This window comes from Pholis gunnellus (genome assembly GCF_910591455.1).
Source record: "Pholis gunnellus genome assembly, chromosome: 5".
Lineage (NCBI taxonomy): Eukaryota > Metazoa > Chordata > Actinopteri > Perciformes > Pholidae > Pholis > Pholis gunnellus.
Window position 1 is genome coordinate 18,601,652 of NC_136531.1, and position 13,788 is coordinate 18,615,439.

Consider the following 13,788-nt stretch of genomic DNA (forward strand, 5'->3'; position numbering starts at 1 on the left):
CAGAAAAAATGTTTGGTCTTTATTTTGATAAAAAGAACAAATAATTTAGACATTGTTATGTTTCTCTTTGCTGTTGCAGATTAATAGCATATAAATGTAACTTCTAGGAGACAGGGTAACCACATAGACTGCGTGGTTCTTACCAAGCAGCTTACAGTCAAACAGAACGCAGAGAGGAGGTCGTGTGGCTCAGGCTCTAGCTGTTTGGTGTCACCAGGAAGATGCTTGACATGCAGAATTCATTTTCTTTATATATGTTGACATTATATGTATATTTTTTTTGGTCATTTGGATTGTCTACACTGTAATTCTATTATGGTGTTCACTCTGTACACATGACATGTATTGCATGTCTGTCTGTCATGGGACAGTGCTGCTCTTCCTGAAGTGTCTGAAATGTTTTCCCTTTAACGGTTTTCTAGGGAGATATTATCCGAAGTGAAATTTGTGATATTTGGCTGTATAACTAAAATTGACTGAGATTGAAAGCCAAAATAAACCGGTCCCCGGTGAAGAAAGTCTAACATCATCTTACTCCGGTGTCGGAATAACAAGTTGAATCTAAAAGGAAAGTGAATACTGGAATACGGTGGGCGGAAACTCAACGCCACAGGGATGCTCATGTTGCTCCGTGTCTGCTGGATGTGTTCGTAGATATTTGTTTGCGAACAGGACATCTATAACAACTTAACAAGCCCAACACCCAATCTGCCCCCTAATGAACAACTAAATGTTGCTTGAAATCAATTAACTATACAAAAAACCCACAGCTTTTGACAGATGAAATACAGACAGAATGACTTTATTTCATAATACTTTATTTAAAAAGGGGTTTGAGTATCACAGTGAAAATACAGCCTCTTGGTTTATAAAGAGTGACAATACAGTGCGCAGTACATCCCACGTATATGAAGAATATGTGTCAGAAGCTGCCTCAAAAGATATACATTTCACATTGTCTCGGGGTCCAAAGTAGAAGACATGCACACATTCTGAGTGATTTATTAATATACGATCAATGCGAACCTGAATTTGTATTTGGTCGAAATAATAAACATAAAAACTTTCTGTAAATGCTCTATTTGCACAATGATAAAAGAGTCTGTGTAATTGTCTGACACTAATTAGTCACGTTAAATGTTCTCTGCAGTGACAGTTCAATGAGAGTGACAATAAACATAATTAAATGAATAAAACTAATTCCCTGTTCTTACATAATGCATCTCATTAACGTGAATCAGTAATGAAACAGTGTGGTATGTTTTTCCACATATAATGTAATAGATTTGTTCCTTTTATTGGGATAATTATCATGTTTAAGTTTAAAGAAATAACAACATAATCTTCTTCTAGATGTAACTCTTTAAAGTATTTTGGGGAATAGATGGCGGTTTTGTCATGAATTTACACAATGAATAAAATTAGACTTTTATCATTGCATATCAGTGAGTTTGGAAACTGGAACGTTTTAACTTATTCAGCAATGTGTTTAAACAAATGAGTATAATCATATAAAATTAGTGTCCATTAACGTCTATTAGTTTAATGGGAAAAGACTGACACTTAGAGGTTATTGCACCATTAGCAGCAAATTGATATGAGTATCACCTGTGATCAGGCACTCAGCAAACAGACTGTGTAAAACAAAACAAAACGTAGACCTTAGAAATGACCACGAACAGGACTTACATTACAATTCAGGGGAAAGAAATGTTGCGGCGTGGCAGCAGTTGAGTGAAAGTGAAAAGAAAGCCCGTGGGGTGCTGGGAGTGTCCAGATTGAAAGCACATGTTGGTCGCTGGGATCTCAACTCAAACGTTGTGTTATATTTTGGCTCAGTGGCTCTATTGACACATCATACATCAACCGCAGTAAAACGCTAAAAAAAATAATCGAGTGTTCAATGGGGGCGACTGGTGGGCCGAATGGTTTCCTGCCGCATGTAACACAATGACAGCGGCTTTTGTTTACAATCACTGTGTGTTGACCTGAACAGATTGTGTTCAGTTCACCGTTGTTACATCTCAGATTGGTTGATAAGGAAACAATGCGGAGAAACAACAACAAACAAGGAGGACGATATTTGATTTGATTGGCTGATTTTTCTTTATAAACGTTGTTAAAAAAAATGATTTAAAAAAGTATTTCAGTGTTGAATACTGTGGAGTAACAAACCATTACATGTGTATTGCATGACATCTTAAAAATGAAGCTTAATACTGTTTCTTACATTTTATGGGCTAGCCTTCATTTAGTAGCTACTGCCTACTGTACATTGCATTAAAAAGCATTTAGTAGGATTATACACAATACAAAAATAAAACAATTGACACATCTGATAATAAAGTGGCTCAAATATATATAAAAAGACTAATCAAAAACTTTCTTTTTGCCACAGTGAACATGACCATCGTGATATTTATCATTCATCTGTTTCATGTGACAGTTATTTAGCTTTTCATTCCTGCCGAGGACAGGTGCTGGTATGAAAATACTGCATTTGAATTGCTCTGTTGTCGTGATAAACATTTACAATTAGTCCGTTTGATGAGTTGAAATAATGACAATCTTCTACTCTACTTCTTCTAACAATAAATGAAGTCGAGAGTCATGCTTTCACAGGTTTCTTCATGTTACATGTTTTACTCTTCAAATATTTGGTCTTTGTTTACTGATATGTTCAAGAACAAAAATGATGCATTGATAAGTGTTTCATTTCCTTGTAGTATTTATCAGTACACTATGGCCTTCACATAAAATCAGCTTTCTTCAGTTTCCATATCAAACTCTAACAACAGCGCTTCAAATAGTGTGTGACTGGTAAAAAAAACATAATTGTGTTTCATATAAGACACAGAGGTCACAATATCACATTCTGAATCTTGCATATAATAAACAGTGAAATATAATTATGTCAATGGCTCTGACCCCTCATACTGAATATATAGCACCTCGAGATCAGTGCTCGTTTCTTTGCAGTGTGTTTGAGCTTCCGTCTGTTTTGTTCCTGATGCCGGAGCAAGCGTGAAGATAATTCAAGATACTGTTGTAACACGGCCTGCCCTGATCGGTCACTGCTTGTGAAGGCGTAACCCCACTGGACAGCCTCTGTTACTGCCCCATGACCCCTCAGTCAGGGAGTAATGCCACTTTCACTTGTTATCAGTGGAAACTTTTCATTTAACACCTCCATCCGGGGTAGGCTTTTAGTTTTTCTTAGGAAAGTAAGATCTACATTAAAAAGTAGAAACATGTTGAAACAGTAGTCACTCTTTAAAAACGGTACATGTTGAGATATTACTGTGAATTCAATTTGGGTGGATCGGTGTTTGTAAATGAAACACGTCTTTAATAATCAACATATACTGTCGGGCAACCAACAAAATCCCGATCGGAATTCCTTCTCGGAGACCGATGTGAATATTTTTTTTTCCCGTGACGTGAAGGTAGCATTACCCACAAAGCCCTGTGTGAGAGAGAAAGCTTAAATTGTTTCTCTCTGGCTGTGTTAAGAGAGAAAATACTATATACAGACGCACATTTAGAGTTAGTTTATATGTTGCACATTCAAACACACACACACACGTTCTCGGTCGTGCTCAGCACTCACACACATATATCTGGCATTAGCATGCGTCCCGCCATTTCAAGGCATAATTGCACTTGGTGCTAACATGGAGAGTTGGAGGTGACTGCGTGGGTGTCCAGAGGGATCGTTGGTGGTGCTTCAGACGGCGCGGTTTGGCGGTGAAGTGCTGGTTCTGCAAGTGGTCCAGAGAGGTGGACGGGTACATACGGCGTGTTTACATACATCCATAGCAGTGACAGGTAGGTATACAGGTTCGACTCCGGAATGCCATGCCTGACGACGTACATGTCTTCCCTTGTGTTTAGTTTTTCTTGTTATTGCGTCTTCTAGATTTCTTCACCCTGGAGAGAGACACAGATGGATAACTTGTATGTTAGCCTGAAAAGACAATAACTTCATTGTTTCTATTCTTTTGCTGGACCAGATGAGGGAATCAGTACTGCAAAACCTGTAGATTCACTGAAAATGTTGTTGTGGAATTACATCTAATCTAATGATTAAACATGATGTCCTGCATAACCATTAAAACCCTACAAATGTCAGTTGTAAATTAACCCAATAAACCCAAACGTTCCTAATATTTCCCTTTAAAATGACTCCCAAACCTCCTCGCTGAGACTTACATGCAGTACATAAATGTAGCGCTAGCTACACTAGAGAAATGCTGCCGGGGTACATAATCCAGGCAGCAATAACGATTCCGTAATTGTGAAAAAAAAAGGTGTAGCGTATAAATGTCATTTCTAGGAGACAGGGTTGCTCATGCACATCTGTTCGTATCAGAGCATGTCGGGGGCCTCAGTGTGTTGGCGGTTTTGACAGGTGAACAAATTTATATGTAACCGTAATGGAGCATGAAAGAAGGTGATGCTGACAAAGACAAGCCATACTATCAAGAAGGTCTGTCTATAAAAACGGTGAATATGAAAATGTCAAGATACGATTTGCTTCTCAGTGAAGATTTCCACACACACACACACACACACACACACACACACACACACACACACACACACACACACACACACACACACACACACACACACACACACACACACACACACACACACACTTCACTGCGTTCCAAAGCTTAATTCTTTCAGTGACGTTTTGTTCATTGACACATGTTTGCTGCAGGTAGAACCTCATTGAATGAGCTCAAAATGCCTTAAGCCTTGAAACGAGGCTACTTCTCCTCTGACTCAACACTTTTTTAATCAACAGTTTCGATGGATAACGGATCTCTACATACAATGTGTGCTGTGCCAATAAGCTGGGATATGACTTGATTTAGCACTTCTGTGTGTTCGATACTAACACGGTAAATATAGATCCTCAGAAATTACTTTATTGTTTGTTTTCACATTGTGCTTTAAGTGTTTATGGTGTTTTAAGGAGCAGACATGCAGCCTGGTGATAATCACCACCAGACATGTTGGGAGCATTTTTTTTTTATGAGGAATGCACACATTTTAACTGCTGAGCTCATTAAAAATTGAATGAGCTGCTGCAGTTTTTTTTTTTACTATGACTAGTTTTTACCCACAACTCTGATGCTGATGTGCAATTAGTGATGATAATTATACGGAAAATGCCTCTTTAAAAAAGCCATGTTAAAAACACAATAAATACATGATGTGGTGCGTTAACTGTGAGCGAGCTGAGGGGGTAAAATTGATGAACATTTGATTACTCTGCAGCTTTCTAAAATCACAGAAACATGCTTATGAGAAAAAAGGAAGCAGACAAACCGGTGGCAGATTCATCACTACTCTTTCTTCATGCTAATTATTTCACAGATAATAACTCAGCTGCTTACATCAACCACGTCAGCGATTTCAGAGAGAGAATATGTCGGCGGGAAACTGAGAGATGACCATTTGTAACAGTGGTTTATTTCTTCTTTGTTGGCTCTAAACTCCAGCAGAGAAGAGAGCTGTATCTCGTTTCTGTCTCTGTCAGCGATGCTTGTGTCTGCACAGAGTGAGTGAGGGGTTGTTTCTTACTTGTTAATGGCGTTCTTTAAGTACTGCTGCAGCCACTTGGTCTCCGGGTTGATGCAAACCTCCCTGTTGCTCTTCAGCTTGGCACTGTTGGAGAAAAAAATGTATAGGATTAGACGCCACATTTAGCAGAGTATTTCTGCTAAATGTCGCATCTAATCCTTTACTAATCCACATTTAGCAGAGTATTTCTGCTAAATGTCTTCACTTACACGTTGTTCATGTGAATCAGGGGAGCAGAGATACAGAGAAAGCAAAGAATGTCAGCCTAATCCAAACTCGCATGAAATAAATCAGGGTCAAAGACTACTGGAGAGTATTTTCACTGCGGGGCTTCCTTCGTAGCCGAACATCCGGTGATGCTGGACAGAAGATAGAATCTATCTATTTTATTAGCTGCGTGGTCAACCAGTGTGTAACGAGACCTCACAGCAACCTCAAGGACAAAGTTTAGAAGTTTAATTAACACAGATTCTAAGAGAACTTTAGCTCCTTAGCTTGGCTCCATTTATTTCTCATGTAAAGGCATTTTAAGGACCACATGTTTAGCTCAGTAGCTTTGAGTCAGAGATGTAAATAAAGTTCATTATTATATTACTTTAAACTTGATGATTGTAGAACATTTTCCAAAGCAGTTTTTTATTTTTTTTATCTGACACTGTATCCCCCCTCAGATAAAAAAGATGACTGAAAACTGCCACTCCCACAATGCTTTGGAGTCAGCTGTGGGCTACAAATTGAGCCCCACAGTGTCTTTTTTCCATGATTAATAAACGGATTTATGGATGTTAATTTATTATAGACATGAACATCATGAGGATGTCCTCACAGTGAATCTAAACGTGTGTGTCTGTGTATTCAGATTTGATAGAGTTACAACTCTGAGATGGAGTAAGAATTTTGACATCGATCAGGCTTTAAAGGTTTTTAATACCTTAATTGCCTTTCACCTCACATAACATCTTTGCCTGACATTTCCACTCTCAGCAAGTCGATGCATAAAGTGCTGAAATTAATGCAGAAGAATGGATTCTTGCAAAGAGGGAAAATTAGCTAAAAAGCCGTGGAGCCTATAATTTGGATAATGGTGGGAAGAAATGTTCAATATGGAGTATTGTCTTTTAAAATGAAATGAGTAACATTTAGAATTCCCCAAAGCAATATAAAGGTGATGCTAATACTGTATGTTAGAAGGTGGCATTGTTTAAGTTAAAAGATGTGTCTTTAACTTAAGTTTTTTTATGGCTAATGAATCATAATAATGTATTTAATTTTTCATGAAGGCCCACTTCAATAAAAGCTCAACTTTATCTCTAAAAAACCCCACAATAATCTTGCAACACATCCCAGTTTAAACCAGAGGATTATTACTTCTAACAAGCTGTCACCTTAATATCACGAGTCAAACAATCACACTGGTGCTTCTAAATTCAAAGATAACCTGCATTCTTTTTTTTTAACAAAAAAAGAATCCAGATTCCTTTACTGTACATATCGTGACGTAAAATTTAAATATCTGCTCTATTTAGGGTCGGATTCCTGCTGAATAAATCAAACTTTGATAGTGAAATGAGCACAATATGTCAGGATAATATCTGATATAGTTTATGAAGGCTGAGCTCAGAAACACCTCAGCTAAGCTCTAAAAGCCTCGGCACATCCTACAACACATCCGAGCTGAAAAGCGGAGGATTACTGCACCTAACAAGCTGTCACCCTCCGGCCGACAGTGAAAGATCACAGCTTTCTGTTTCCACTCAGGGACAGCTGGAGGGGAGGCTCTCATCGCCAATCACACTTGTAAAGCTGTCTCTCCACTGCATACAAAACGCCGAAAACCGTATTTTGATTTAGAGTTTTTAGGGGAGAGCGTTTTTGGTCAGGCTGGTTTAAAAGACACCCGTGATCTGGGCTCCTGAATTAGGGGACACAACTTACATTGAAAGAACTGCCACAATTATTTGGTACACATCTTTTTAATTAAAAGTTAAAATAGCATTTAATGAGTGTGAAAGACTTTTCTACTCAATTGGTTTGATGGTAAACCATCCGAAAGGCTGGTAGTTGTCTCTATCACTACTGGGTTGTTTTTATGGTGCTAGTTAGGTTGCTTATAGGATGACATCTTGTGTTAGACATGTTATTCATTATTGTATATATTATATGCATATATTATTGTATACTACGTTAGTGTTCAATTATGGTTTGTGGCATATTTTGTGTCGTTCATCCGTAACTGCTGCCTATAGATCTACTTCAGAGAATTTGAATAACACTCAAATAAATAATAATGTTTTTTTAACTTCTCCATCACAGTTTGAAATAAATAATTAAGATAAAAATAATGTTGAATTTGTCATGAACTTTTAAAATAACCTTTCAAATGAGCCATTGCATATTGACAGCATATTTCATGAGTATGAAAAAAACCACATTTTGAGAAACGGTATGATCTCCCTTTTCCTTCTTTTAAACAGTGAAAATATAAATTCTCCTACGAAAATTAGACTTTTACACTCAGATATTTTCTCTTCAGGATCAAACTTGCTGCTTAAGACTGAAGCAGGAGCTGCAGCGATTTCAAAATGAGAACACTTGTGCGTTCAAGCGAGTGATGACCTGTTGATGGAGAGCTGAGCCAAATATTTAGGAGAGGATTTGTTCTGTTATCAGACGCTGCTGGGAGAGTGTCAGATCTGTTGGGGCGAAGGAGAGGACGGGCAGTGGGGTCTCGCCCCCCCTCCAAACATGTGGATTTCACACCTCGGTGGCAAAAGGTCGTGTATGAGAGTTAACAACTCAGGAGGTGTCTCGCTTCACTGTTCCTCCTTCTCCTCCCTCCACCTCTCCGTCACACGGCTCTGCAAATTAAACACATTCCTCGGTGCCTCCTCGCTGCTCTCTCATCACTGCACTCTGATTCAATTTAAACCCCCACACTCTCCTCCTCAGTCCCTTGCTACCGTTCAATACCCCACCTCCCCTATTCTTCAGCCCATTTAGATGCACACACGCGAGCAAATGAGCAAATGGCCCCTAAACTTAAAAGAGCAGTTCAGGAGCATCAGCCCCAAATTCCTTAAAACTAACAGCACAGTAACAGGATCTGTGTTTGCTTCTCCTCCAGGGATGTCCCCTCTTTTCCCTCTTTTATTTTGTTCGGAGTGGCCGGCTCATCTGCTCAGGAGCTCTCTGCTGTTTTGATGTTTCTCCCTTCATCCTGTTTATCTGTCTGCTTGTCTGGATGACCAACTGAGAGCCTAAACCCTAATTGACTTGGCTGGAATTTGAGTTCCACAAGCAGCAGGTAGTAATTACTTCACAGCAAGTTAATACCAACAGCATGCTGGGACGGGTGGATGGGGTGAAGCGGGGGTAGGATGAGGGCGCACGGTGGGACACAGGGCGGAGGGGTAAGGGGGGGACGACAGCGGGTATAGTGTTACTGGCTTTCTTTCATCTGCCTCAATAGAGATATCAGAGCAACTCTGCAAGCTCCTCGTCTGAATGACTTCTTGACTCCTCTGGCAGTTTTCTGGAGGAAGTTTAAAGGGAGTTTGTGTCCCGGCTGGAGCGCTGTGTGTCCTCTTTGACCTTTTGCCATTCGCTCACCCCTTCTAACAGTCATTAGCCCCCCCCCCCGTTCTGGAAGAAGCCCCTCTCTGCCTTTTGGCTGTGAGGCTTCTGCCGCCCAGTTTTCTATAGCGAACAAATAAATGAGGCCTTTTAGTTAATGTGTTTCAGACTGGCGACATTATACTCCATGTTGCTGGGCAGGGAAATAAAAAAAAAAGTGGATAAGGGATACAAGAGGTCAGCTGAAATACAAAGATAATCACTCTGACCCTTAATTATTGCTTCCTTAGCAAAACATAAATGTCCCCCTTGAGCTCAAGCCATTACAGCTTTCCTCTTTCTGAGAGGACCATGTTGTTTTAAACTCAGACCTCTCATTAGGAAAAGAAAAGAAGAAAATTAACACCATAAACTCACACTCTCACTATATTGACACTGTTTTTACTTATATTTATGTACTGTACATTTGTTTTAACATACCAAATAAGCGGACAAATTTCAATGCATTTTGAAGTGAATGTATGTGTGCATATGCGTGAGAGTCGTGTCTCTCCATTATCATTTAAAAAAGAAAAAGTCAGATTCTTGTTGGATGTTTTTTTCATTTGGATAATTACAGCATTAATTTATTAATTCTCTTATTATTAATGAACGAATCCAATTTAATTATATGTTTATGTCTGATGGATTTCTGTAGCAAACATGTAAATATGTAGAGTTTACATATACGCTTTTATTATTCCTTATACTCTTATTTTGTTTCATCATTTGGTACGTCCCCACTTAAGATTCTCTGCACCCTACTGTTGTTAAATGAACCGTTTCCCTGCATATCAGCATGAAGACGTTCGGGGTCGGAGATCACACTCACTCACAGGCACAGCAAAGATATCAAATCACCCAGCGAGGATCAGACACAAAACAGGCTGTCGTAAAAAAGCCAACTATTTAATACTAACTCATAGACTTCCAGTAAAACAAAGACCCCAAAGACCCTACAAGTTATTTGTCAAAGAGTTGGACTATAGTTGGAGAGCGTCCATGGTCTGAAAGCTGCACTGACTCTGACCAACACAGCTATTCAAATGCAACTGAATACACCAACATCTAAAAGAATTAACTTGAGTGACAGAATCCTTAATATGATTAGCAATCGTTCACATTAGGAAATACATTTCTTTAAGTTAATCACCACAATAATTTCACAATCGTTCACTTACATGACTTGGAAGGGGCAGTTGGGTGTGTGGAGGAACTTGAGCTCTTTGATGGACCGCTGAGGAACCGTGTTGAGGGTGGAACGACACCAGCACCGCTCCACCAGACTGATGGGCTTTGCTGCAAAAACACAAAAAGGAATGTCAGAAATTAGCATTAGCGGTAAAACAAAAAATAATAAACTACATGACAGGACATTTTTTATACTGTTTTTTATAAAGTTAAGTTAAATGATTCACTTTGTTTTAAGCTTCGTTAACACAACCTAACATTAAACCAAGTCTTCACCCTAAAATGTATTGATATGTTATGTTGACATGCATTTTGTCCCCATAAGAAAGGTGTGTCCCCACAATGTGAGTAACACACACACGCACACACACACACACACACACACACACACGCTGCATTAAACGTATTCTTTTTTAATGTAAAAACTGTAATACTTCAGTAAGTGTAGCAGAACTTTGACTTCTTTATAGATGACAATGTTAACTTTAGGAAGAAAACCTGTTCTGATTATTTTTAAGTTGTGATGTGATTAAACATTTTAGGTTTTTTAAATGCAAATGTATTTTTCCTCATTGTGGCATTTCACAAAGAATCAACTCAATATATCAACTCAATAATTGACAATTCAGCGGTTCAGAAGTAGATAAAGTGACTGTTTTATGTTTTTTCTCTATTAACAATTTAAACATGTAATTGTTCTTGAAACAGAGATGGGGTCATTATTGTTAATGTGAGTTATTTAGTTCATGTGAGGATTTAAATATTGACATCAACTCAAAAATTACAACAACAGTAGCTTCTACTTCATTTCACTTAGGACTAAATGCATCACTTTCCTCAGCGGACAAATGAAAAGCGTGTGTTATCTACTGTTACATGCCTTTATAAAGCATGGGAGGGTATGAGTTTACCTGCTATTTCTCTGAACAACGTGTTCATTAAAAAGAGATTAGCCCTTTCTGACTAGTCACACACTCACACACACATGCAGAATTTCAGCTTTTCACTCAGAGAGCATTCAGCGCAGCCACTCTGATGGAGAAGGGTCCTCCTCATTCAATTTCCAATATTTGCCCCTTTTATGAAAGAGCACTCTGCGGCTCAGACGGCATCAAAAGCCTCTGAGGAAATCACCTCAAGTACATTCTTAAAATGATTACAAATCACCATTGGGCCTCCATGGAGGCTTGTGGGGGCCCAGAGGACCACAGATGCACACGAATAACTCCGACTACAAACTGATTGTAGTTTTGAACTTAATTCGCCTTTTTGAAGGATGATGGTTGTAAAAATGAAAAGTTAAAAGGTGAAGAGAAACAACTCTGCCATACAACTTGACATTATATGAATCTATCCTAAAAGCTTTGATCTTGTAGAGTGTTTTATTCCATGTATTAATGAAGGAAAAATGCTTCATTGAGGGTACAGTGTGTGTACAAAAACTCGTTTTTTATCAGTAAATTCCTGCCGCGATACAATCAAATATGTTAAATCAAGTGAATCATGTGTAGCTAACAGACCTTTGTTCTGGGGTTAAACATATTTCCATTGATATGCATGTTTGTAATGTAACACCAAATGTCCTGCCACAAATGGCTAAATCCTCAGTAATATCAGCCTAATGATTCACACCCTTTCAGGGTCTTTTCTCATGCAAACTAAGGGATCATTATGCAGCACGCAGCACCGGGCCCAGAAGCGAGCATCCACTGCTATCACCGCCGCATTGTTTATCCCTAATTAGAAACTAATTAAAAGAAAGCAAAGGGAAAAGACAAATACACACATTTAGACCTAACTCTTTAATATGCAATTGGGGGGTCTTACTGGGGCTGAAACAACAAGCTTAGCATAATGCAGGCCAGACGACTCAACACACTGGTTGTCTCCTACTAAGGCTAACATGTGGGAGATTAATGTGGGGTCACAGTGGAAACTGCTCTCCTCCTGTGGTACATGAAGGATTTTAGTCCAAAATACTGAATACTATAATCACTGGAAAATTTGCGACCAGATTTATTGCTCAGATAATCAAATTAGAATAAAAAGGATTTCTTATTTTTTTCGAAACCTTGCAATAATAATGTAGATTACTAATTACAGTCAAAATTATGTAATTTTACTTAGATACTAATAATCAAGGGTGCAATTAACTAACTAATTAAATAACAAATTATTCTCATTGTTTTCTCGATTAATCATTTTGGCAGAAACAATTCAGAATTTCCCAGAGCCCAAGTTGACATCTTCAAGTTTCAAGTCTAAAATCCAAAGATATTCAATTTGCTGTTGCAGAGAACAACAACCAAATTAATAAAACAACCCAAAAAACATTTTTGAAAAGGCAAACCCTGTGACTTCTTTGCACTTTTCTTTAAAAAAATTGCTTAAAACTCTATTATCAAACTAGTTGCTGATTACTTTTCTTGCTGTAATTTTAATTCTAATTCTAATTGTTATCAATTAATCATATAATTGTTTCATATATTCAGTAATTATTTATTCAATACGGATAAATGATTGGTGGATCATTTAGGAATAAAAGTCTTCTTTTTGGTTACTATTTGTTGATGAGATGTTACAAAACTAAATCAAAGCAGGTTCACAGAGTGCTGGAGTTAAACAGCCATAAGTGCAACAAGGAATATGTCTGAAACGTATCTTTTTCTGCAACGAATGAAACTCATCAACCATCAAACCATCCGAATTCAGACGACAGATACGTGCCGACGATGTCGGAAGCCAAGCTTTGAATGAACAAGAAGTTAAAACAAGAAGCCAAAGTGAATCTTCATTTAGATTTAAGACATTCACCTGATTTTCTGACTGATTCCAGAAATGTTACTTCCCACACAGCCAAGACTGAAATAGTCAAAATGCTAAAAGCCTCAATGTCCAGGAATCCCCATTTTTAAAACATCTCATAAAGCAACATTTCTTCAACCAAGAATCAGTGAAAACCCTCAAACATGACCAAACCAACAATCTCTCTGCACCATTAAAAACCTGACCCACAGTCTCCCGTCCCTCTGCTGGACTCACCATTGGAGGTTGGTACATGTGTGGCCACGGCCATCAGAGCCATCAGTGCCAGCAGCTTGACATCCATGGTGGTGGGCTAACAGGCTGCAGGAGGGCTGCTCTCTCTCTGCTACAATCCAGGGCGCAACTGTGACCGCCAGCTCTGCTCTGTACCGTGTTAAATCTTCAGATGGGAGAGAGAGAGAGGGAGAGAGAGAGAGAGAGGGAGGAGGGAGTCCCATTTTCTCAGGAGGGAGGAGGCATGGACCCAGCATGAGAGGAGAGGAGGGGAGGAGAAGGAGGGAGCAGCACTGAGTTCAGTTTGGAGACTTCCTCGATTGTAAATGTGTTGGCTGGGAATCAAGGAGA

At 38.7% G+C, this 13,788-nt stretch overlaps 1 protein-coding gene across 1 annotated transcript; it reads right to left on the reverse strand.

Moving 5' to 3' along the window:
- Window positions 1–806: 806 nt before the first annotated feature.
- cxcl12b (chemokine (C-X-C motif) ligand 12b (stromal cell-derived factor 1)) lies at window positions 807–13,565 on the reverse strand. Its single transcript, XM_079159971.1, has 4 exons — window positions 13,441–13,565; window positions 10,389–10,506; window positions 5,596–5,679; window positions 807–3,930 (listed from the first exon to the last, which is right to left on the reverse strand). Exons 1-4 carry the CDS (start codon window positions 13,505–13,507, stop codon window positions 3,891–3,893), a joined length of 309 nt encoding a protein of 102 aa, XP_079016097.1. The 5' UTR covers window positions 13,508–13,565; the 3' UTR covers window positions 807–3,890.
- Between the last annotated feature and the right edge of the window lie 223 nt (window positions 13,566–13,788).

Bases quoted from the DNA above. Each gene is read 5' to 3' on its own strand.
- cxcl12b (XM_079159971.1), bottom strand. From the start codon at position 13,507: ATGGATGTCAAGCTGCTGGCACTGATGGCTCTGATGGCCGTGGCCACA. The intron at 10,507-13,440 runs GTGAGTCCAGCA...GTGTTTTTGCAG, and splicing joins ACATGTACCAACCTCCAATG to CAAAGCCCATCAGTCTGGTG. The intron at 5,680-10,388 runs GTAAGTGAACGA...TTTCTCCAACAG, and splicing joins AACTGCCCCTTCCAAGTCAT to TGCCAAGCTGAAGAGCAACA.